The sequence below is a fragment of the Eurosta solidaginis genome, chromosome 2, assembly GCF_040869045.1.
Source record: "Eurosta solidaginis isolate ZX-2024a chromosome 2, ASM4086904v1, whole genome shotgun sequence".
NCBI classification, from domain to species: Eukaryota; Metazoa; Arthropoda; class Insecta; order Diptera; family Tephritidae; genus Eurosta; species Eurosta solidaginis.
In genome coordinates, this window is record NC_090320.1 from 305,672,416 (window position 1) to 305,698,091 (window position 25,676).

Here is a 25,676-nt window from a genome sequence, read left to right on the forward strand (position 1 = left end):
CTAATTCCTTTTCCTGGATCAGTGCTGACACTCTAACTATCAAAAGGTGTCATAAATGATAGTTTACTGTAGATATCAGGTTTGACTGTTATACTATCATAAATGACCATTGTTATATTCCGCCAAAAATGAAACAATGCTTTTTGCTTTTTATTTACTTTATTTCATTACGTTTTTAATTTTGTACGTGATAAAAGCATACGTGTTTCTTATTTGTTTAAAATAAATAGTTTTATAAGAATTCAAGTTCAGAATGTTGAATTTAAATTCAGAAAATAACAAAACAACAGAAGAGCGCTTTCCTCATGCGGAATCACATTTAAAAATGAATCACCACTAACCACTATCATTTTTCGCGTATCGATTTTTTGAGTGCGCCCATACATTCCGACAGCTTTTGGTATTTTTTAATATTATTTTCGATATTTTTTCTTTTAGCATGGAGCTTTGAAATGCTCTCTTTTTCATTTTTTAAACTTATTTTTTATATGGTTTTCGTCGGTTGAAAATGGCGGAATTTAAAAAATAGCAAAACAACCGTGATAATCTTTTGATTGTCATATGACAGTCAGTAGTGACAACATGATTAAATAGGATAAACTGTTCTCGCATACATAAAATTCCGTTGAGAATTATGTATCTGTCTCACATGCATAATGGTTTCTGCTGTATGCTCTTTTGTTCTGTACCAGGTGTCCGAAGCTTTCCCAGTTTGAGTCCTTTATCATGATTATAGGATGTCGTTGGGAACATGCGGACATGCGTGAGCGAACAAAGGAACGTACATAAATTTGAGTATCAATGTTTACGTCATCGCAGGTTCAGCATTGTCAATTACAAGTGTGAGTGTATTAGTAAAACTATCAGCGTTTCTTGTAGGGTGACTGACAGGATGTTCAATATGGCTACTTTTTAGCGTTTTGACAGTGTGTTCAATATGGCGGCGCATAGGGCCATGCGGGTGATAGAAAGAGATACAGAATGAGACAGCGATAGTCAATTACAAATCAGGTGATCCAATCACTTTGGAATTTTGATGTCTACCCTTCAAAAAACGCGAGTACTCAAAAAATAATGTAAGGAATACTCCTTTGGGAGTATAGGACTGCTCCAAATCTGATCTGTATTCATACAAAAAATGTGCTCCAATCAGCGGTGGGCACCACTACATTTACACAGTTACCAAATTGAGAATGTGTTAGTAAACACGAACGCGTAGCGAGCACGAAAGCAAAATCAATTATTTATTAAGTTTGATTTCAATGCTTGAACGGTGAGCTCGTGTCACACGCATTCTTTGGTACTCTGTTTTAAGCGCGCGTGCGACACTTCCTTACTGTTGGACCATCGAAATCAAACTAAAAGAGCTGTCGTTGATTTTGACGAAGTGGCCATTGTGCTCTCGCTTATCGTAGACATATATGGTCGCTTAGCATATGCTAAGCTCACGCCCACCCCGGGCTCCAATTAACATTGCGATGTCCTAGGAGAGGAGTAGGTGATCCCACTCTCGCTTTGTTTGTGAGTATTCCATAGAGTACATATGTGAGAGTACTTTCCAAAGTACTTTCACTGTAGTACTCCATGGATCACCCACAGAGGATCATATGCCAAAGTACTAAAGAGGAATTGTGTCAAAAAGAATTATCGAAGTGAATTTAATTTAAAAGGAAAGTAAATGAAGAGGGGCAATACAACTTTTATATTTTATACTACGAATATTCTTATGTTATTTAGCATTTGCGTCAATAAAGAAACTTATATTTCTCTATACATACTATAGTATGTATACATAAAACCAGTGCGCTGTTGCATTTTATCAGAGTTGCCAAAATAAAATTTTATTATTACCCTGCAAAAATTGTTGGATTACGTGTTCCATTTTCTTATGGTGGAATACTCTAACAATACCGATCATTGCTCGTTTTTTAACGACCGTGATCACGACACGATGACGATCGAACAGAGTTGCCAAAAGTAAAATATTGCATACAAATAACTGATAATAAAATTTTACTATGGCAACTCTGATAAAATGCAACTGGTTTTATGTATACATACTATAGTACAGAGAAATATTAGTTTCTTTATTCACACAAATGCTAAATAACATAAGAACATTCGAAGTATAAAATATAAAAGTTGCATTGCCCCTCTCCATTTACTTTCATTTTAAATTAAATTCATTCCGACACAATTCCTTTTTAGTACTTTGGCATATGAACCCCTGTGGGTGCTCCATGGAGTACTACAGTGAAAGTACTTTGGAAAGTAATCTCACGCATGTACTCTATGGAATACTCACAAACAAAGCGAGAGTGGGATCACCTACTCCTCTCCTAGGACATCGCAATGTTAATTGGAGCACATTTTTTGTATGAATACAGATTAGTTTTGGAACACTCATATACTCCCAAAGGAGTATCCCTTACACTATTTATGGAGTACTCGCGTTTTTTGAAGGGTTGTGTAGATATGCCTCGTGTTCCAATGGTACATGAACCAGGTACGGATAGAGATTTAACATGAAAATGCAACAACGATTGCCGTCTTCCCGTGAGTTTTACAGCTCCGACTCACGCTCAATTCTCACGGGAATGCTCTGGATCATTGAGAGACTTGAGAAGCACATGTCGTAACATTTTCGCACACGTGAAATGTGATGGGCAGATGCCGCCGCTGTTTTTCATTTAACTCATACGGCGAAAGGCTAAGCAGCGACATCTATTTATGAAAAGTAGGTTTGTTAAAGGCAGCGTTGCCAAACTAAAAAGAAGTAATTAACAAATTATCTGGCTCACAAATTGAACCAGACTTCTATCTGGATTTATCTGGCTCAAACCAAGCTAAAAAAACTGACGACACTTTATTGGAACTTCAAAACACGAAAACAATTTCTATCGTGAAACCACTATTCCCCAAAATTAGTGAGTTTGACATGTTTTTGTTTATGTTTTACATTTAGTGAGTTTGACATAGTTTTTGTTTATGTTTTACATTAACACTTTTAACAATAAAAACAATGCAAATAATACGCGAAAATTATTTCGGTCTCTAATGGTTCACTTTTTTCACAAGAAAGTTGATTTTACTGTGTTTTTATGCACCAAATTTTCAAACTAAAAACAAAATTTTCATGTGTCAGAAAAAATAAAGAAAAAACGGCCGAATGTCAAAAAAACCTATCGAAATACAAACTGGCTCTTTTGTTTTTAATGACCTAGATTGTATTTTCCTTGAATTTCGTTAGTTTTTTGAAATATAGTTTACACACTTACACCAGTACTGAAAACGTATTAGGCGGGAGTGCGACAAAAAATTGGAGATAAAATACAAGAAAAAGTACACGAAAATAATGTAGTCTCATATAGGTATAATAATAATAATACCCAACGTATTAATACCCTCCAAATCCCGCCCAACCGCCGCGAGGGGGGCATCCGCATGACGCGCGGATTTGTTTTTGCTTTTGCCGAGTTGTTGATAGGCGGAGGTTTGTTAAGCGTTGAGGTCTAAAACTGCTCAGCTACAGAATAAAAATCATCAGCTGAGTATTATAAATAACAGTTAGAAATTATGCATATACTACATTGTTAAGTAAGTGAACTTTTTAGTACGTAAAATTTTTATTTTTTTATTTATTTTTGTTACGAGTTAAGATAGGATAAAACAGTTTTCTTTATGGTAAAAAGTGAATCCGTTATATCAAATAAACTAGAATGAGTGTTGAAATCATGACACAAACACCGAAAAGGTTCATTTAGTTCGAAATTAGTTCTACACTGCCTCAAAAGAAGAGGTTTGTAATGGCTTGACACTCGTGATGGAACGTTAAAGTTTACTTCGTTTAAGAGAATTGGGCGAGAAATCAACCCATTCAGTAGTTTAGTCGTAAATATTACGCCTAGCATTTCTCTACGACTTGCAAATGTTGGAAGATTGATAAGCTTCAGTCGACTATATAAGGGGGAAGATTATACGCAGAGTCCCACTGAAAATTGCTTAAAGAGAAAAGTAGAAATTGCTTTGGTACTGACTCAAGTCTATCTGCATGAACTCGATATTTAGGATTCCAAACTATTAATCCGTATTCTAATATTGGTCTAACTAGAGTGGTGAAAAGTGCTTTAGTTACATAAGGGTCACTAAATTCTTTGGACCACCGTTTCACGAATGAAACAACACCTCTAGCCTTATTGACAGTACCACTAATATGAAGGTTGAAACTAAGTTTAGTATCTATCGTGACTCCCAAGTCCACAAAATAGTTTACTGATAGAAAACAAAAATTATTAATTACATAAGAGGCTGCTGGCAAAGATCTTCGAGAGAGACACAAGAATTTACATTTATTGAGGTTAAGCGGCATTGAATTCACATTGCACCAGGTAACTAGGCAATTTAAATCCGCTTGAATCAAGGGACGCTCTTAGATAGACGCATAAGACCAAACAAGTTTTACATCACCGGCATACATTAGGATTTTGGAATTTTTATTGTGGTTCAAATATCATTAATAAATAGCAAGAACAGAATTGGACCTAGATGACTGCCCTGTGGGACGCCAGAGGGAACATCAATGACATTAGAAAGAGTATTTTTAAAAATAACTTGTTGCGTTCGACCGCAGAGATACGACGAGATCCACTGGGTGAGACCAGGTTGGAAACCAAGCCGATTAAGCTTGTAGATAAGTAAGGAGTGGGATACTTTGTCCAATGCTTTACTGAAATCATCGGTGTGAAGATTTTCCCTAAATCCATTACAAACATGAGTTGTGAATTCAAGTAGATTAGTAATGGTAAATTTGTCTTTACAGAATCCATGTTGCTGTTCTACAATCAAAGTAGAAATGGAAAAAGTTAGCTGGTTGGTAATTATCACTTTGGAATGGCCGACAACTTTGCAATTCCTAGATAGTTTTCTACACACGACCTACTGCCACTTTTTGGAGGCGTGTGAGAAAAGATTCCATCCAAGAAGAGGGAAAAACTCCACGTTTTAGGGACAGGTTGAAAAATCAGTTAGGGGTTGATAAATATATTCAGCGCATTTTTTAAGAAAGCAAGTGTGAATTAAATCAGGACCGTACTTGTAAGATTCCTTCAAAGACGTTAAATATGAAAAAACTTCATGAGAAAATATTGCTGGAATATTAACTGTGTTTAGTGAGTTAAGTTGAAATGAATATTCGTTTGAAAAAGAGTTAAGTTCAGTGGAATAGTTGGACTTGAAAAATTGTGCAAAGAAATTAGCAATATCTTAGTCGTCGCTAGACAAATCTTCCTGGTATTTTAAAGCAGACGGAAACCCTTTAACACTTCGTTTAGAGTTCACGAAACCATAGAAGGCTTTCGGAATGCAAGTTATTTTCTTTATCATCTTGCAGATGTATGTATTATAGCACTTTTTGTTTAATTCAAAATATTTATGACGCAAAATAGAATACTGCAAGTAATCGGAGTAAGAGCCCGACCTTTTGAATAATTTGAAGAAGCGCGATTTTCTGTTTTTTAAGGACCTCAGCTCTTTAGTGAACCATATTTGGACTGGTTCGGTAGACACACGTTTTCGCTTAGGTACGTGTTTTTCCAAAATACCGTACGTGTTTTCCAAAAAAAAAAATAATAATTTCACTCTGGAGAGAAAGTCAATAGAGATGAGTTTCGCAGGAATGAAATTTAGCGTATCACACGATTTTCTATACATATGGTTGCGTTTGCAAAGAAAACATTATCTGAAAATATAATTGAATACTTGCTTTTTATGCATACAATTTTTGAATAAATACACTTATATGTGATAACCAATATAAAGGGGCATAAACGGCAGCATTAAAAACCAATATAATTGAAAAATTTATGTTCCAAATTTTGCTAACGTAAGCTGGGAGCAGTGGAGGATTAAAACGCGTCTTTTCCAACCTACCTTAAAATAATGACTATAAGACTCATCCATGTGTTACGCTAATCAATATTCTGATCGGAATTGAGCAATTAATTATAATAATGAAAGATGCTGCTTCCGCTAGTGTTGCGAAAAATGTTTCTGTATCACCCCGGGAAAAATGTTTGGATATTCTGGTCAATAGTGTTACGCCAAAGAGGATAAATATATAAAAGACGTCAGTTTGACGTCAGTACAGGTGGTGTTATCCCATCAGCTGATTGCTTCTTCTTCGCTTAGATAATGGTTAGGAGACCCATCTAGCGGCTGTGGTTAAACAACTAGCTACAGCAACAGGGTGTACCGAAAAGCGGAGACACAACGCTCTGATGGCCATAGGGTATAACATATAGCTGAATCAGTTGCGATGAATTGTGGACACACATAGAATACATAGAATTAGTGTAGAGGGTGAAACAAATACACATATTTCAGTTACATCTGAGTATAATGCGTATTGAAATTTAGTAGGACAAAATTTATGCGCAGCAATTTCAGAGGTGTATTTAAAGTTTGTCGCTTAGCAGTCCATATAAAGTTTAAGCGTAAACGGATATACGCGTGTTAAAAAAACACGGCTATTGTTGCATTTGCATGTTAAAAATCTATCCGCATCTGGTCGACGCGTCATTGGAACGTTACTAATATATATCTACCATGGCGGAACCATACAAGGTGGCGGCACGGTGACATACCTACAAACATAAAAGTTCTGTGTACTTTGTTTTTGTAAATCGATTTATTTATGTCAAAATCAGCTGTCAACGTTCACCCACTTTGTATAGTTCCGCCATGCTTCTTACTGTATAACAGTCATATGTACTATGATGTGATGTTTAAGATATTAATTGGGATATGTTATTTAAAAACACATGTATGTGAACTTTATATTTTTCAAATCACTTAGCTCCCACGAACCACGATTGTTGAGGCTAAGTATCGCTTTACAAATAGTTTCCACTTTGCATCACGGAGTATATTGGTTTATGCCTTTGTTTCAAAGATGTCGAAAACGCCAGGAAGAAGAAACGACCATGATTGTGACGAGAAGTTAACTCCTGTGAGATGTAAGTAAATACATACATATTACGAAATTTAGCTATATATCATATGCATCCACTTGAAAAAAGTTCTTGATAGCCCACGAGTGAAATCAAACTCCAACGATGATAACTTTTCTGCAATCAAAGCTCGTATAGAGGTGATTATTCCGCTCTTACAGAGTAATTACACCAAGTGGCAGTTGGCTCAAAAAAGAGGCACAACAATTTGTACATCAATAGAGGCAATCAAAGTGGGTGCATTACAAAATAGAGATCCTAAAACAAGTACACTTTATCCGAAGGACCTAAGACCGTATGTAGATAAACTCATTGTGATAGTGTCCATCTTCGAAGATATAACCAAAAGTGCGTTTGATTCATTGTGGCAGTTGAAAGCATTAGGCAAATTGGCCGGTGTAGCAGATATAGTTTTCTATCGCTCATGGCAAATATCTCAATACATCAACTTTTTAGACGAATTGAGCGCTAGTTATAATCAAGAAACAAAGGTGAAGCAATATGTTGCACGTAAGTCTATTTTTAAATCATACTTTTGAAAGAATTTAATTGCGTTAAAATTTTAGGTGAATTGCCGCATTGTTTGAGTAGAGCAGATTTAATCCGATGTACCACTGCATGGGAATATCCACAATTTGTTGACGAATGGACATCACTCTCGTTCTTGTTCCTGAATGAAGAAGACAGATGCCGAAACAAAACATAAAAAAAAATTCCAAGGAAACTAGCAGTCAGTACCTCAAACGTTAAAGACATTTAACGTTAATTAATTTATTAAGATTATATCGTGACGCCACAACAAATGCAGAGATCATAGGTCTGTAGATGTACTATATTTGTTACTCTAGTTTCTAATCATTTTCGGAAGGTAGACGGTGACCAATGCACCAACAGCTGCCATTGTGCAAATTAACGCCCAAACACCCACAGAAGTGTATGAATATTTCTTATTGATTTTTGCAACTTTTGACAGAGCATTTTTATCATCTATTAGCTGCAAAGGCAAAATAAAATTTTTGAAAACATATTGCACAATTATATTAAAATGCGCATATTACCTTTGATAAATCTTCTACTTCTTTATCGATTTCGGTGGTGACCGTTTTTAGCTCTGTTAAAGCTTCTACTACAAAACGACTGGCAAAACTTTTTTCTCCCACTACTATATCTTCCGGTGGCATAATTTTCAATTTATAATTGGCTGCGGATAAGGCAGATCGCATATTTTCCAAATGGTCAATGGCATTGTCCACGATTTCACGATTGTACATTTCCGCTTCGGGCATATCACAAATGCTAAAAAATAATATTTATTTTTTTGCTTTCCTTTTTATATGCAATCTTACATTACTTTTTATAGGTAGGATCCTGATTGGGCAACTCTGCAAAGAAGTTCATTAAATCCTCACGTTCTTTTGCATTCTTGAAACCTATTAATTCCAGGTCCAAATTAGCGAGGGAAGCCAAATCGCGATATGATATTTCCTCTGCCAATAGTTTCTCTATGCACTCGCCGGAGTTATCACCATGTGATGATAGTAGTGTAGTAAGAGCTTCCCGATTGCATCTTCTTTCGCCGCTGGAACGTACCCAAGATTTACGCTGGAGCCGTGCAAAAGCACTATCCCGATCATGAGTCAAGCTACGTTTTTGGAAATCAGTATTTGCATCAAATCGCACTGCGGGCACATTAAGTGCAGAAGGCACCCGTGTGCTAGCATCTTGCATATTTTTTATCTTTTTAGTACCAATAATTCTCAAAAACGTTTTATAGTTTTTCAGCCTTTACTTAGATATTTTTAGAAGCTCAGTTGTTTACTATATAGTTTGGCAGCTTATTTTGAGGTTATGTTACGAATAGAGTGGAAGGCAGTGGACTAGGCCATTGTGAATGACATATAAAGAAGGAATGGTGTTCGGAGTTTTTTCAAAGTTAAAAAAAAATGATAAAAGCTTTAATATAAATAAAAATATTCTTTTAATAACAAAAAAAAGCTTTATATATTCTATATACATAAATTCGTAAGGATTATCTCACTTTAAAATTTGAGTTAAATAATCTAAAGCTTTTTTTTTGAAACTGAACATTTGAAATTTTAAATCATTGATTTAAGAATGCTGTTTATTCATTCTTTCATTCCTTGTTCAGGAATGTGGCTTAAAAGTCAACCCATTCTTCATTCAGTAGTGGGGGAAAAAAATGCACTATTGAACTCATTCGAAGAAAGAATGATATAATTGAATGAAACACAAACATTTTTCAACACAGAATAAGCATTCAAATTAATGCAACCTTTGCTAAGTGTGCACACACTTTTCTAGTACCAATCAATTATTGCCCCTATTACCGTTTACAACTCAACTCTGGTTGGGTTGAAATTTCGCAATTTGGTATTACAGATTACAACTCAACCTGTCAAAAAAAATTTCGGTTGAGTTGTCTAGTCTTACAACTTTTTGTGGCATTGCCGTTTACAACCTTGTGTTGGTGTAGTTGTCAAAGACGTCAAAATTTTACAACTGCTTACTAACAGTTGTCTCATGCAATTTTGCAGTTGTTTTGAAAAAATTTTACGTTTTAGAAGACGGTTCACCATCTAATTTTTAACAAAAATGTTCAAAGTTGGTATCAAAAGACACGTTACGACCTCCGATTTAAGAATCCGAAAACAAAAATTGTAATTATTTGCGACAGCATGACACTGGTAATACGCGTCCAAAAATATTGAGATAGGTGTCAAAACACGTTAATCTCGAGAACAATAATCCGGTGGCGGAAAAGAAACATTTTATCTCTGTACGGAGATATTTGCAGTTGAAGTTGGCGATTTTCATGTGGTTGTTGTAATGTTGTTGTCTTTTTTCGGTTTTTGTTTAATATCTTTTGAACGAGTTAAAATTATTTTCTGCCTTTGGATTATTAATACTGATGTCAAGACGCATCGTTTAATACCTCTCTCGATATTTTTGGACTCGTATTAGTGGCATGCTGTCGTAAAAAATTACCACAAAAATTAAAATTTTTATTTCTAATAAAATCTAATTTCATGTGGTTGTTGTATTTTGCCAGATTTTTTGTACACAGTAATGCAGAAAGGTGTTGGACCCAACCAGAATTATTTTTACGAATCGCGGCCAAAGGCCGCCAACCCAGAAAGATGTTCTGTGCAAACAAAACTGTGGAACGGGCCTCATATCTCGGACCCTCTTGGGCCATTTTGTGGGTCTTTGTAAATATCTTTCGAAAGAAATAAAATTTTTAATTTCCGCTTTCGAATCCTAAAAACGGAGATGGAAACCCGTCTTTTGATACCACCTTTGATAAGAGTTAGTTGGTGCACGGGCTTATAAAACGTTACCAAAAAAAAGCAAAAAATTTAAAGCCGGTAGTTAAACCTTTTTTAATCAAACAATAATCACCAATTTTGTACATATTTCTAGAAAAAAACAACGTTTAAACGAATTACATTGAATAACTTTTTGACTTTATGTAGCGACATTCCATAGTTGGACGAGGCTGGCCGCAGTTCGGATGCAGTCAAAATAGGTGAAATTATGCGAGTCCCATTGATACTTATCACTACTCCTGGGAATCCTATTTGAGTAAAATACAATTTTTTCTGTTTGGGTTTTAAACTACTTCGCACAAATACGCTCCTCAATAATATCTAAAACCAGTCCAACACCAAAATCATAATTTTAAAATACGAACGCGTATGCGGAAATGGTCCTTAATTTTGTTTAGTACTGAGTAAAATGCTTCCTTTCAAATCTGCAAAATAACTTCATATGAAACTCATTATTTGTCACTTAAACATTTTCTTACTTGGTGCTTGGTAGTTCCAAGGGATTGGAATGATCACGCGAAAGTTTTCCGTATTCGCGACATGTCAGTCACCAACATTTTTGTCATTATAAAATAGATTTCATATAATATTAATAAAAAAATCACATTTGAAAATGCTTAAATTTCTGCCACAAATTGATCAGCCGTTTATTTATCTGTCAAATCATCACTTTCTGAAGTTGGCAACTCAATTCAATTTCAACTGAAATAAGTTGTAATTCGTAATACCAAACAGGAGTTGAGTTGTCTTAAAGTTGAGTTGTTTTAATTACAACCCAACTAAGTTGAGTTGTAAACGCCCTACAAGACAGGTACCCGTTCCCTAATCGATTACTTAATCGTCATCAATAACTTGTTCACCAATTATCGTCTTAATGACTTTTACATTGCTGTCGTGAAAAAGGTAACGCATGTGCTCTCTCAAAATAGTGTACGTGTGACTCTCTTTCTCGCTCTTACCTATTGTGTTTTCGACATTCCTTCTCGCTCGATGTTATTTACATTTTTAAGTTACTTCATCAGTTATGTTTTCGTTATCGCTAACCAAAACATATGCAACAACAACAATACGGGTAACTGGTCTATCGGTTACCCGTATCGGTTACCTTCTGTCAAATCGCTTTTTCTATGAATGAAACGCTTCCTTTATGTTCAGATAATATTTAATTATAAATTATTCATATATACAATGTTTTTTTAGAATTTAAATTATTGCCTTATTACTCTAGCGAACTTTACATATGTGAATTTTTATATTTATAAACTATATAAATACATTAACGTCTATTCATAGTCGTGCCCTTTCCAAAACCTTGTTTTGAAGTTCTTATTTTTCCTGCGCTGGTAGTGTTGCTCATCAGTTTGCAGTCATATTAGTTTGGTAGGTATAGTAACATCAGACGTAGGGAAATTAGGAAGCATGTCAGGAGTATCACCAGAATCCAAAGAAGCATGGTGATTCGTCACCTCCGTTTTCTTCCATATCCGGATTCATTCCATACTAGTAATTATAAATATCTTGTAGATGCCACATAGGTGTAACCATACCCTCAAGATATTTCCGTTCAAATCTTGTGGTGTACACGTAAACTTGTATTTGTTCTAAATTATTCACCACATTCTAAACATAGAAAAGATGTATTAAGTGTTTGCGTAAATACCATTGTGATTACAATATGGACAAACATTCAATTCTAAACTTTTCGTTGTTACATCAATTGTTTCAGCGTGTTGTACACGTAAATAAAAATTCATACTTGAATGTATTTTCGTCTTCCAATCGCATAATTTACATTTTAAATAATGACTATTAGGCATATGAGAAATCTCATGGTCCAATAATTTGTTGAAGCTTGGTGTAGCTGCTTGAATAACACAAAATTTACATTTTGTACCACGTTCGTTATATTTAAATTGTAAATGTTCTGGTTTCTCTACACGATGCATAAAGTTTAGATGCTTTTTCCAACAATGTGCTGAATTTAATTGAAATACATACATTGGGCATTGTCTCATGATAAATTTTCCATAAATATACTGAGCCTCTTTATGTAGGCTCTTTTCTTAACATCTAATTCTGGCCGTACAGGATATGACAGTTTTGCTTCAGGTTATAATCCACACTCATACTATTTTCAGATTCTGTTTCATAATTTTCATCATTTTCAACATTGGACTTTGCATCAACATCATTATCATCGTCATTTTTTGATAGCTCTGTTTTAAGCTTCATATTTATCAAAGGTTCATCTTCCTTAGTATTAGAATTAGAAACATTGTCATCTTCGGTTAAGTTTTTATCAAGTTTAGCTTTTTTCCTAGGTTTAAATTCTTTACTATCCGTACTAGAATTAATACCATCATCAACATTTTTCGTGGTCTGTTTGAGTTTTTAAATTTGCCAATGGTTCGCCTTTATCAGTATTAGAATCAGAATGGCCTTGGCCATCTTCACCGTGTTGCAAAGTAGGCGACACATGTTGGTGTTGATGTTTGCGCATATTGCGGATATGTTGGTGGTTCACTAGTCATTAATTGTTTAGAAGTTTCAACTTGTTGCGTTTGTTGTTGTTGTTGCTGGCTGATGATGTGGTGTTAACGTTTGTTGTACAATTTATTCGGGTGATTGCACATATTGTTGGTGTGTTATAGTGCTGGAAATCCTTCCAATATTGAAAGTCCTTGATTAGTGTAATCCCCACGTAGTGAACTACTCCTGTGACCGCGTCCGCGGTAACTATTACATCTGAAGGCGCTTAAGTTACAGGCATAGCTGACATCGCTTATATAACAGGTTGACTCTAAAGTAAGAACCAAAACAAAATATTAGAATCAGTGTTTATGAATAACATATTTAAAATAAGCTCTTACAACAACGTGATCGGTGGCTACATCCCCGTGAAAGTAGTGTGGTGTTCCTCCTTGTATAAACGTAGATACTGGATGTGCTCAACCGTGCAGTTTTCTTCTAATTTGAGCAAATGTATGTTCTTACAGCCACAGCTGGAATATTTGGGATATTTCTATCCTCACATCGTCAAAATCAAATTACCTAGAATGAAAAAGAAACTCATATCAGTAAGAATAGATTAAAAGTTTTTAATATAAGCCGAAAAGTGTTCCATAAATAGGGCTCCACACATAGCTCTTTTCCAAAGGCACAAGAGAAACTTCAGATAACTAGAATCAGGACCTGGTAAAGTAACTTCAAAGGCGATTTAGTCGCCACTACTTCGTATGCGCATTTCTCTACTCTCCCTTTCGGCATGCATCATCAATTTCGTCATTACTATAAAGGCCATCTTGCTCACAGCAATCCAACAATCTATTTGTCCGCAAATTCGTGGAACTAAATTCCTAATGGAAGGTTCCTCTCCAAAAACTCTGTTTACAGCAGGCATGCTTAACGAACGAAACGATATCATTTCGTTACGATAATCAACGCTAATAAACGAAACGAAGTCACTTCGTTTCGTTTATTAACGTTAAGAACGTCAAATTAACGTTAATTTCACGATCTTAACGTTAATAAACGAAACGAAGTGACTTCGTTTCGTTTATTAGCGTTGATTATCGTAACGAAATGATATCGTTTCGTTCGTTAAGCATGCCTGGTTTACAGACAGTCTTTCGCCGTGAAAACGAGGGCAGTGAAATATTACATGTTCTGCGCCTTCCAATTCGGACGGACAGCTTGGACAGAAAGGATCCTCCTCTATCCCACGCTTATGTAGATATTCCTTCAAGCCACCGTGCCCGCTCAATATCTGTGTGAGATGGTAATTTAGTTTGCCGTGTTTTCGCTCGTACCATTCCGCTATATTCCGGACTAGCATGAAGGTTCAGCGCTCTTTTCTCGAATCTTCCCGCCGTTCTTGCCACCTAACTATTGTTCGTGACCTTGCGGTTTTCTTAGCATCTTCAGATGGTCGGCTGAATCCAATGCCATACAGATCGGCCATTTCACCTGAGAGTAGATCTACTGGGATTTTCCTGGATAAAACATGGATCGCGTCGTCGGAACAGCACATGCTATTCGTATAGCAGTAATGCGGTAGGCTGCTAGTATATCTTTTTGGTGGACCATTTTAGATCTGTGCCATACTGGTGCTGCATATAATATTATAGAGCTGGTTACGTTGGATAATCGCTGACGGGTAGCTTCGCTTGGGCCGCCGATGTTGGGCATTATTCGCGTTAGGGTTCCACTAAATCTAGAAACTATGTCCCCCACCGCCCTGAAGTGCTCCCTAAAAGTTAGTTTTGAGTCAATGATTACTCCTAGATATTTCAAGGAGGGCTTTGAATTTATTTGAAAATCTCCTATGGTTAGGACCAACTCATCCACAGTCCGCTTTGAGCTCATCAGAACCACTTCTGTCTTATTGCTAGCCATCTCCAGCCCCGTGTTCGTCAACCATTCCTCTATTCTTCCCATGGCGTCATTACATAATGCTTGGAGCAGATCAAGTTTCTTGGCCACTGCTACTACGACAATATCATCTGCATAGCCGACAATTTCCGTGCCTCCGGGAAGGTGGTTTTGTAGCACCCCGCCATACACCGCATTCCAAAGAGTTGGACCTAGAACAGATCCCTATCTAATCTATCTATCTATCAAATTATTCGGAGCAGGTACGGAACTTGTCTTGGGACACCCAAAGTGCACCCACGCTTCTCATGGCTCCAGCGGGTTAGCGGCTTCCTAGAACTTAAGCCACTTGCTGCTTCTAGATCTGACATCTGTCAGCTGGAGTCTTAGCCCGGCAAGCGCAGGGCACGAGCACAGAATGAAATCGATCGTTTCCTCCTCCAACTCGCACTTCCTACATCTGCTATCACTGACCAAGCCTAATTTAAAGGCATGTGACGCCAGAAGGCAGTATCCAGTAAGAATACCCGTCATGAGTCTAGTCTATAGTTTAATGATAATAAAAATATAAGAATCAGTGTTTATGAATAACATATTTTAATTAATCTCTTACAACAACCTGATCGGTGGCTACATCGCCATGTAGGTAGTGTGGTGTTCCACCTTGTATAAACGTAGGTACTGTATGTGCTCAACCGTGCAAATTGACATTAGCAGTAACATTATTTACATAAACATAGCTTGGTATTTGTGAAGGCCTCAATATAGCATACATTGGTCCAGTTCGGTGTGCACCAGCCACTGGTACAAACACTTTTGAATGCATAGCTTTCATATAGGATGGATGTCCAGCAGTGCTCCGGTTGTGCCAATATGTAATGGGCTGCTCCGTCTCTTGGTACGGCTGTATAGGTATAGGCGGGTGCAATGTATTACTAGGCTCAAGATCGGAAGGTACATAGATGGCTCGAAGACGCCAGAGGGGATTGGAGCCAGAGTTTTCGGACCCAGAACCAAAATATCAGTAACTCTAAAAGCACATCCGAGCATTTTCGAACGGAAGTATTCGCCATAAGTTAGTGCGCTAAGCTGAACCTTCAGCGCTGATACCCCAAAGAAACAATTGCCATACTCAGTCAGGCAGTCAGGTTCCACTAAAGGCACTTGCGGCGTTCGAAATAAAGTCAGCACTTGTCCTTCAGTGCGTAGAAAAGCTGAATCTTGTGCTCCTACACAACGTAGTACTGTTGGCCTGGGTCCTAGGCCACAGGGGAGTGGAGGGCAATGAGCAGGCGGACTCCATGTTTAATTTGCTGCGTCTCTCCCACAAATTGTCAACCCCCCAGCAGATCCTTGCAGCGGGTCTGCGCCATACTCTCCTCTTCCGGGAAGGTATCGACCCCAATCCGGGTCCTACTCCTGACCCCAGTACTGAGAAATGGGTTTGCTGTGTTTGCCGGAAAAGAATCTTTTTAGGACGGTCATATATATAAGGGCCTGAAATATTTCAATGAACTTCCTAATCACATAAAAAGTAGTAATAACTTCAATACTTTTAAAAAAAGTTTATTGGAGCATTGTAAAACCCTTCCAATAAGATAGTTTTTTTTTCTTTTATTTTTTTACATGATATACCGATACTGGAGCGCGAAAAGGGAATGGTAATAATGGTAGCAGCAAAATACAATGCATCCGGCCCTAAGGAAAAGAAAATCGGTCGCCACCTGTAACTCCAGACAGTTCCAACAACTAATTTCGCTGGAATTCGGTATTTCCAGCTGGTATTTACTGTTGCTGATCGGAATCATTCGCATTCCGACAGCATAAATATAACAATAAAATTATATAATGTGTAACAAAATTAACGAAAATAAGGCCAAATAAAAGTTGGAGCAAGGGGGATTGGAAACACGTCCTTTTCAACCTCCCATTATATGTTGAGCTGTGCTAATCGGAATCTTCATGCATTCCGACAGCGTCTTTACTAAACAAAGTTGAGGGGTGATTGGATACACTTATTTTCAATTTCCAACATCCAAAGACATGTTTAGCTTCATTGATCGGAGACTAATACATTCCGAAAGCTTAAAATACACATATAATTGAAAAATATAAGTTCCAAATTTTGTTGCCTTAAGCTGGGAGCACTCGAGGATTGGAAACGCGTCCTTTCCAACCTTCCTTTAATGAGTGGCTCCCAGACTCGTCCCTCTGTCACGCTAGTAAATATGCTGATCGGAATCACATGGCATTCCAACAGCATATTCAATAGAAATAAGTGATTATAACAATGAATTGTACTTAGTAGTTTAAGTTTTGGGCCTAAACAGCCGTAATAATAAATAAATTTAATTAAAAAATAAATACTCTTGTCAGTGTTTCACGTGCAAGGGATGGTTGCATCGGACAGGTTGCTCTGGGCTAGATTCCAAAATCCAGCGTCCTCGTAACTTTTATAAATCTTTTGTGGCTCTTGTTGTTCACGGCCTCATTACATTATGAGGAAATACGGCACCTGAGAACACAGCCGTTTGAAGCTAAAAAACACAAGCATGTCTTCAGTGAACTCCACAAACAGGGGTCGGACCTCTATGCCGGTGATTCCTGTACTCAAAGAACAAAACTAGCAGAGGAGGAACGCACTCTCCCTAGGGAAACGAGAGTAGTCACTCTAGCCCAACTTCGAGCTGGATAACGTAACAGGTTAAACTCTTACCTATCCACAATCAACCCCGACATACAAAACATTGTCCTGCTTGTAATGTGTCCCCACATGTCACCAACCATCTCTTTAACTGTATTGTGCAACCAACGCCTCTAACACTCCTCTCATTATGGCCACCCCTGTTGAAACAGAAAGTTTCTTTGGACTCCCGTTAGAGGACATTGATGACAATTTGTGATCGGTCGCACCTATTGGATGGGGCGAAGCACTGCTACTACAACAACAACAGGCGGACAACACGGTAAGAGAGGCAGCAACTGCATGACCCATCGATCCCGAGCCGTTCCTGCCAGTTGGCCCACAGGGGCATCTATTAGTAGAAGAAAGGGAAATAGGGAAGAACACTGTCGCAATATGCCAGGCCTGAGTCAATCTAAGTTACTGTTAGGGGGTTACAGGACAACTCGATATAGGGCATTAATAGGCCTCTCAAAAAGATAACCTAAGAACCCCAACGGCTATTCTTACAAGACACTGTAGACTGAACAGTCACATGCAAAAGCTGGGTATAGTATCGAACAACACATACCGATTTTGTGATGGATCAGCAGACGGTGGACCATATCCTTCTAGATTGCGGCGCAATTTCAAGACGTAGGGCTAAGTTTATGGGCTCACCATGGCCAGAGCATTCCCACATTTAATCCCTCAAGCAAAGAACACTGCTGGGGTTCATCAAGGAAGTCGGCTAGGATGAGGTGCTGTGAAGGAGATGTGCAAGTCACTGTGCAATCCTCAATAAATGATCTATCTATCTACGTTCGGGTAACAAGCACCATTGTGGTACTAGCCCCACCATCTCGGGAACTATTGATATGACTACATTAAACCTTCTAGGGTTGCATATTAATAATGCCGGCAATGCGAAAGTCTGCTAAAATGACCCATTCTCCATGGAATGCTCGATATATAACTTTCCACGTTTTGAAACAGTGATGAAAAGAGCAAAATTTACAATAATTTTAACTGGGTGTGGGTAGTAAGGTGTTGATGTCCTCTCTTAACGCAATGTAATGACAACTGCGATGCAGGGGAAATGACAAAAATCTTGCAAATCTACTGATAATTATTCATTTTTCCTCCCCTTCTATGCAGTTTTATGCATACATACATATGTATTTTTCTCTCCAAATGCTAATTAAAAAAATTAATTGGTTTTCACATGAACTTCGAACTCTGTCGTATTTGCATTCTTCAGTTGATTATCAACAAAAGCATGACAAATTATCACTAAAAAATTCATACATGTTGCTTATATATTTAATATGGTAGCCAATTTACTTACCCTTTCTGGTGCGATGATTCCTGGACAATCGGGCCTGACTAGACGCGATTTTTTTTGCGTTAAGAGAGCGTGCTTAACGCGAACCCTATCATGTTATGGCACAACTTTGGTGATGCAAAAAATCAAAGACATTTCTGCTTCTAATGCTTCTAGGATAGCAGCAGCAGCTGCCGGTGGCACCACATAAATAACAGTTGCAGGCCGATCAGTTGCCTTTTTTGCTCCGGCTACCTATTCAATTTTAATTCACATTACATTATCTACTATTGCAATTTTTAATCACTACAAATCAATATAAATTACCGAAGCAAATACTGGCAAACCAAGATGCGTAGTTCCAGCCTTTTTTAGGGAAATACATCCAACCAGTTTGGTACCGTATTCCAAAGCATGTTGCTTGTAAAGTACCTTGTTTTTGTAGATTTCCTTTGATTTTGGCATATTCTGAGCTGAATCGCAACCCGGCGGAGATGCTATCTATTAGAATAATATAACATTTTTTTTATTATTTAAAAATGCACATACGTATGAATGAAAATCAGAAAGTAAATAATGTTGTTGTTGTTGTAGCGATAAGGACACTCCCCGTTATGGACTTTGGTGGTCCTTTGCCGGATGCAGATCGGGTACGTTCCGGGAACCATTAAGGTACTAGCCCGACCATATCGGGAGCGATTTAGTTGACATAAAACCTTGTAGGCCATCCCGTCGATTCTATACAACTTAATATGGTAACGATTTAAAAGACGGTGCACCACCCAATTTTTATCAAAAATTATCAAACGTGGAATCAAAAGGCGCGCTTCGAGCTCCGTTTTTATTATTATTTGATATTTTTAAATTAGGTGGTGTACCGTCTTGTAAAACTTTACCCTTAATATTATTTTGGGCGAAGGCCGCCAACGCAAAAAGATGGTCTCTGCAGCAATATTCTTAATTTCCGTCACATGTCACAACTCAAATTAACTTAATGTTATTTTGGGCGAAGGTCGCCAACGCAAAAAGGTGTTCTCTGCAACAAAATTTTTAATTTCCGTCACATGTCACAACTAAAAGCACAAGATATTTTTCGTTGTAAACAATTTATATTTTTTTTGCGTTTCAATTTTTCCGGAATAATTAATGAACAGTTATTTCAATGACAGCATGAAACGTCGATGTGTTAGAGGAGAGCGAAAAAAGCTTTGAATGTGTGGGTGAACTGGTTACCTCCGTCTTGTAGGGCGGTAATAGGGGCATATGAAAAATGTACAAGCACAAAACCCGCTCAAATATCACATGGTTGCATTTAATTAAAGCTACTTCAAAATATCAACACAAAAATTTAGTTATTGACAGTGATGACCAGTTTTTTCGTTATTAAATGGTAATAAAGCACAAATTAAGATAATAATTAAGATAAGACCACGCCCCCATTGTGACATAATAAAAACAAGCAATAGACGCAAAAATATTGTATTCAAAAAACTTTGCACGAAAATTCTCTTTGGTGTAATTCACTGGAATCCATCTCATACGAAGCTTTGATAAAAAAATCTAGCTTTACTGCAGCATTCATCATACAATCCCTCGTCCTAGTAAAGCTGGAGTCATTGGTGCCGTATGTCGTATCGCTGTATCCGTATCCCTAACGTAATCAGCTTTTTATCGTTACGACGGTAAACCAAAACCCAATTGGTTGGCTACGATACGGTTACGACCTTCCCTCTCTGAAACCTAAAGAGTACACACGTGGTCTAAAACGGCTTTATCCTTTTGCTTTTGGCCACGTTCTGCAACCCACACCTCAAACAGTTCCCTCCTTGTTATCGTCATTACATCAAAACGAGGACCTACGGGGGTAAAGAATCAGCTTCTGTAAATTGCACTATTTAGCGCGTCGTCAACAACACAGTTTGACTGCAGATTATGCAACGGAGAACAATAATTATAAGAAATGATAATTACCGTTATATATTGTGGCCATTTTAAAAACAAACTGTATTCAATTTAAAAAAAAATTTGATTTGAAAATTTTTACTTTTTCGCGTCTAAACCAAGTAAGAATGCGACTGTGCGTCCTGGTTTTACTTAAATATATGTGTATCTTATATATCGTTAGCTTAATGCGAAAATGTGCTAAGTCAACTTTTACGAATTTTACAGGAGACGAAATGCTAATAATAATTTTCTATTTAATTTTGATTAATATATTTAAACTTAATTTTTTAAAAGATATTTTTGATAACTGAAAATATTTAAATTTTTTGATAATAAATAATAAATAATATAATAAGAATAAATTTAAAATATAACAAGTAGATAACTCTACACCCAGCAGCTCTTTTATGACTTAGTACAATTTCCGGCCGCCACGACCACATTTTTACTTTTTTAATTTGCTGAACGCGTTAACAAAAAATAAATAAAATTTCGAAATGTGGAATTTCGAACTTCGAAAGCCGATATCTATTCTTTGGAGGCTAACTTCGAGAAACGGATATAGTACTTTGTCTACTTAAGCCTCAATCTCTACAAAAAAGCCGGCTGTTGCACAGTGTAACTGATGCCAATTTGATATGGATAAGTAAAAATATGGTTATGACTACAGCGTTAGGGTTAAGACAACTGCCACATACTTTATGCACAAACTAAATGCTAAATGTCTTAATGGTTGTCAAGAGAGTAAAGACTTGGGTGTAATTTTTGACTCCAAACTCCCTTCTTCTAGTCACATTGACTTCGCTGTTTCAAAATTTATTGCAATGGTTGAGTTCGGTAAACGTTACACCAGTGACCTTAAGGACCCTATGACATTGAAGGCACTTTATATATCCTTGGTTATTGTTGTTGGTGTAGCAGTGCTTCGACCCACCCAATAGGTGCGACCGACCACAAATTGTCATCAAAGGATATATAACCCCATATATCCTTGGTCAGAAGTGGTCTTGAATATTTATTTATTTATTTATCAGTCTACAAATTAAACAATTATACAGACCAAATATACCGACACTTAAATCTCAGATGTAATACACGATATAAACAACATAAGCAGTCATCAATTTTAAAGTAATATTTAAACAGTATTGAATTAAACGCTTGACAATTTCAATTAAAAAGTTAGAAGTAAGCAAAAGATAAAATGTTGAAAATGTGTTAAAATGTACTCATGAAGGAGCTAGTAAATAATAATTTATGAAATTGACAATAAAGCATATTAATAGTAGATAAAATATATACAGAATAGAATTTATACAGAGTAAATTTGATTGCATACATAAAAAAATAATGATCACAACGCAATTTTGCAAACAAGTTTCAAGTAACTGGTACTTCAAATTTGAAACAGAGGGTTGAACAGTATATCACGGTTTAGCGTTCTTTGCTTCATTTCGAATTACAAATTTAATGTAGTTAAAAGGTATTTTTTAATACCAAGAAACGAGTCGCAGACGTCTAAATTTTTACAGTGTTTATTAAAATCACGACATAAGCAGTGAAGTGGTTCGTGCATTTCATAATTCGACCTGCATGTAGCTACAAAAATTGATTGAAAATGTCTAGATGGCCTAATAGGAACGTTAAACTTAATTTCACCAAGCAAAAATGGACTATTTATTGACCCTCTTATTAATTTAACAATAAATAAGACACCCAGCATCTCCCTGCGGCTCTGCAATGTAGGTAGCTGTATTAGTTTTAACCGGCTGCAATAGGGGGGAAGATTTTTAGAAGGATCCCATGGTAAGTGTTTTAAAACGAAAAGCAAAAATTGTTTCTGGACCGATTCCAGCTTGTCAGAATGAACCTGATAACGCGGATTCCAAATTATTGGAGCATATTCCAAAGTAGGTCTGACCAATGTGGTAAAAAGAGTTTTTGTAACGTATGGGTCATTAAATTCTTTAGACCAACGTTTAACGAAAGCCAAAGTACCTTTCGCGCTATTCACGCAATATTCAATATTAAGTTTAAAATCGAGTTTTGGGTCCATTGTTACGCCTAAATCAATAAAATTAGTAACTTGCTTGATTACATAGTCGCCAATAACATAATCATGGGATTGGAAGGACTTCCTTGTAAAACACATGAACTTACATTTAGGTAGGTTTAGTGACATGGCGTTTACATTACACCAGTCACCAAGACTATTCAGATCAGCCTGAAGACATGCCATATCCACGGGTGAGCGGATAGGCATTACAAGTTTGACATCATCAGCGTACATCAACGGCTTACAGCTCTTCAAAACACTAGGAAGGTCATTAATGAACAACAGGAACAAAACCGGACCAAGATGGCTGCCTTGGGGAACACCAGAAGTTACGTTTATGAACCGAGACCAACAATTATTAAATATAACTGTTTGTTTTCTTTCGCTCACATAAGAAGAAACCCAAGATAGAAGCAAAGGAGGAAATCCTAACCGATCAAGTTTGAATAAAAGTATAGAATGAGAAACTTTATCAAATGCCTTACTAAAATCAGTATAAATAACATCAACTTCACAATTAGTCTTAAAACTTTTGGATACAAAGGTTGTAAACTCGAGCAGGTTGGACACCGTTGATTTACCCTTGCAAAAGCCGTGTTGTGAAAAGTCAATTAATGAAGATACTCTAAAGGCAATCTGTTTTGTGATAATCAATTCAAATAGCTTAGGATTAGTGTTGGGTTTGGCTATTCCTCTATAATTTATAACCCACGTTCTGCTTCCATTTTTATGCAGTGGTATAATGAATGATTCTTTCCACTTCTTGGGGAATACCCTTGCTTCAGGGACGCATTAAACAAACAGGTTAGAGGTCGATATAAATATCGAGCACAAAATTTCAGCACTACCGACGGAATATGATCCGGACCACTAGAGTAAGAAATTTTTAGATTTTCCAGATGAGTTAAAACATCATCAGTACATATATATGGGACTGCCTGGGAATCCAGAGGAGACAATCTGAAAGGATAATTCGATGGCGGGTAATCATAGGTGTTTGAATAATTAGATTCGAAGAAATCCGCAAACATGTTAGCAATTTCGAAGCTATCGTTGGAAATCTGATCATTTAGCTTCATTGTAGAAGGAAACCCTTTTATCTTCCTTTTTGAATTAACGAAGCTGTAAAACGACTTAGGATTGACAAAAATTTGGCATTTAATCCTACTGATATAGTTCTTGTAACAAATTCTGTTCAATGTGTTATATTTGTGACGTAAAATTGAGTAGGCCGCATAGTCAGTCATTGATCCAGAAAGTTTGTAACGTTTGAATGAACGCGTCTTCTGGTTTTTCAGGCGTTTCAATTCTTTAGTGCTCCAAGCCGATGATGATATAGCAGTGGTTTCTGACGTAGGTATGCATTTTTTAAATATTCCGTATAATACATTATTAAAATGGGATATACTGTCATCAATATCCCCATCGTACTCAGGCCAATTTATTCTAGATACTTCGAGTATTACTTTAGACCAATTGGCTTTTCTAAACAGAAATCGGTGAGGGGTCTTACGCACTACATTGGAGGAACGCTCAGAAAAATTGTAAGATTCCATAAACATCGCGAGAGCAGGATGATACACATCTTCAGGCAGGGCAAGGGGGTCACATCGATTTATAAAACAATTTGAATCGTCTGAGAAAATTAAATCCTAGCATTTACCGAATTTATTCTGAATGTTGTTAACTTGAAAAAGTCCAACATCAGCAAACTCGTTTAGGAAATCATAGTCGATAGCACGAGAAGAAGTAGGGACTAGCTTCCCATCGATAAGACTCCATGACACACATTGACCAATAATATGGAATCATTTCTATGAATCTAACTCCTATAAAATTGAGAGTTCAAAAATTTTTAACAAAAATTGCTTTACGTATGCTTCACTGGCCAGACGGCCACCCATCATATACCAGCAGGCGCAAATTGCTTGGTCTTTAGGCTTTGCATGACAGAAGAACTTTTAACTCACTCATGCTTGCCTATAATGTAATAAACTTTCGTTCCATATATTCCAATGCGTGATCTTCGGCATAATAGATTATTTATCGAAATAACTCATAAAACGAATTATGCTATGAATGAACCTATAACTGGGACTATACATCTAGCAAAGCGATTCAGTAGCGTTATGAATTTTAATAACAGCTTATATAAGTTTAAGCTTGAATTGTTTTCTACTTTTAACTAGTCTGTAAGAAAGCATGTAGTTATCGACATGTAAGAATTGAAGTAGATTATAGTCAGCGCAAAGCATTTATCATACACCAAAGGCATGTCTCAATTGGGTGAATCCAATTTCAAGTGGCTGTGTAGCCCAACCCTCTCAAGGGGTTGCCAGCGATATATATAGCTTCTCCAACCCAATTGTCAACCTCACCTATCCGTGGCGAAGCCTGTCTTTATCGTTAATACAACAACAACAACAGAGCATGTACTTTTAGACTGAATGAATTAAATAAATAAATAAAATGCGCGCACAAAGAAATGACTAGTAATTCAGATTGATATTATTGACAGGTTGACTTAACGGCCAATTAACCATAACCAAATAAAACAGCTGATCGAACCTACCTGGTGGACATCAATGTAATCGATTAATGGTGCCATACCATAACGCTAACGCCATAACCATACCATAGCCAACCAATTGGTTTTTGGTTTCTCGCCATATCCATAACCTACAAATATTTGAGTTGGTGAATTTAATAACTTTTTGTGGATGTTATTCATTGTTTTGGATACGTTAAGACTAAGAGACTTATTTGTTGTGGAATATGTTTGTAATGTAACGCGTTTTCTTCATTTTTATGAAATTTTCACAATTTTTAGGTTAAGGCACCATTAATCGATCACATTGGAGATGGTTATGGATATGGGTATGGTTATAACTATGGTGTTATGAAGTTTAATTTGGCCGCTAAGCATATATGACACTATTTTATTTTTGCTTGGATTCCAAGCTAA

The 25,676-nt window shown here is 36.8% G+C and overlaps 2 protein-coding genes and 1 long non-coding RNA gene across 7 annotated transcripts; 1 reads left to right on the top strand and 2 right to left on the bottom strand.

Annotated features, from left to right (window-relative positions):
• Nucleotides 1-6,726: 6,726 nt before the first annotated feature.
• On the top strand, nt 6,727-8,053 carry LOC137242908 (uncharacterized). 2 transcript variants are annotated; one of them, XR_010950401.1, is made up of 4 exons: nt 6,727-7,013; nt 7,077-7,517; nt 7,574-7,824; nt 7,880-8,053. XR_010950401.1 is itself a non-coding variant. In XM_067770161.1 (3 exons), the coding sequence occupies exons 1-3, from the start codon at nt 6,950-6,952 to the stop codon at nt 7,711-7,713; spliced, it is 645 nt and encodes a 214-aa protein (XP_067626262.1). In that variant the 5' UTR covers nt 6,727-6,949; the 3' UTR covers nt 7,714-8,053. The 2 variants fall into 2 exon arrangements, 1 of the variants encoding a protein (XP_067626262.1); XM_067770161.1 differs by having other exon boundaries at nt 7,574-8,053.
• Nucleotides 7,508-8,852, bottom strand: daed (daedalus). Of its 2 annotated transcripts, XR_010950400.1 has the most exons (4): nt 8,359-8,852; nt 8,066-8,303; nt 7,746-8,001; nt 7,508-7,677 (listed from the first exon to the last, which is right to left on the bottom strand). XR_010950400.1 is itself a non-coding variant. In XM_067770159.1 (3 exons), exons 1-3 carry the CDS (start codon nt 8,733-8,735, stop codon nt 7,852-7,854), a joined length of 765 nt encoding a protein of 254 aa, XP_067626260.1. In that variant the 5' UTR covers nt 8,736-8,852; the 3' UTR covers nt 7,508-7,851. The 2 variants fall into 2 exon arrangements, 1 of the variants encoding a protein (XP_067626260.1); XM_067770159.1 differs by having other exon boundaries at nt 7,508-8,001.
• A 2,646-nt stretch (nt 8,853-11,498) lies between these two features.
• Nucleotides 11,499-19,886, bottom strand: LOC137241379 (uncharacterized). Of its 3 annotated transcripts, none has more exons than XR_010949989.1 (5): nt 19,608-19,886; nt 19,039-19,212; nt 18,736-18,966; nt 13,225-13,405; nt 11,499-13,154 (listed from the first exon to the last, which is right to left on the bottom strand). It is a non-coding gene; the product is annotated as an uncharacterized lncRNA (long non-coding RNA). The 3 variants fall into 3 exon arrangements; XR_010949990.1 differs by having other exon boundaries at nt 19,261-19,886; XR_010949988.1 differs by having other exon boundaries at nt 19,039-19,886.
• Nucleotides 19,887-25,676: the final 5,790 nt, after the last annotated feature.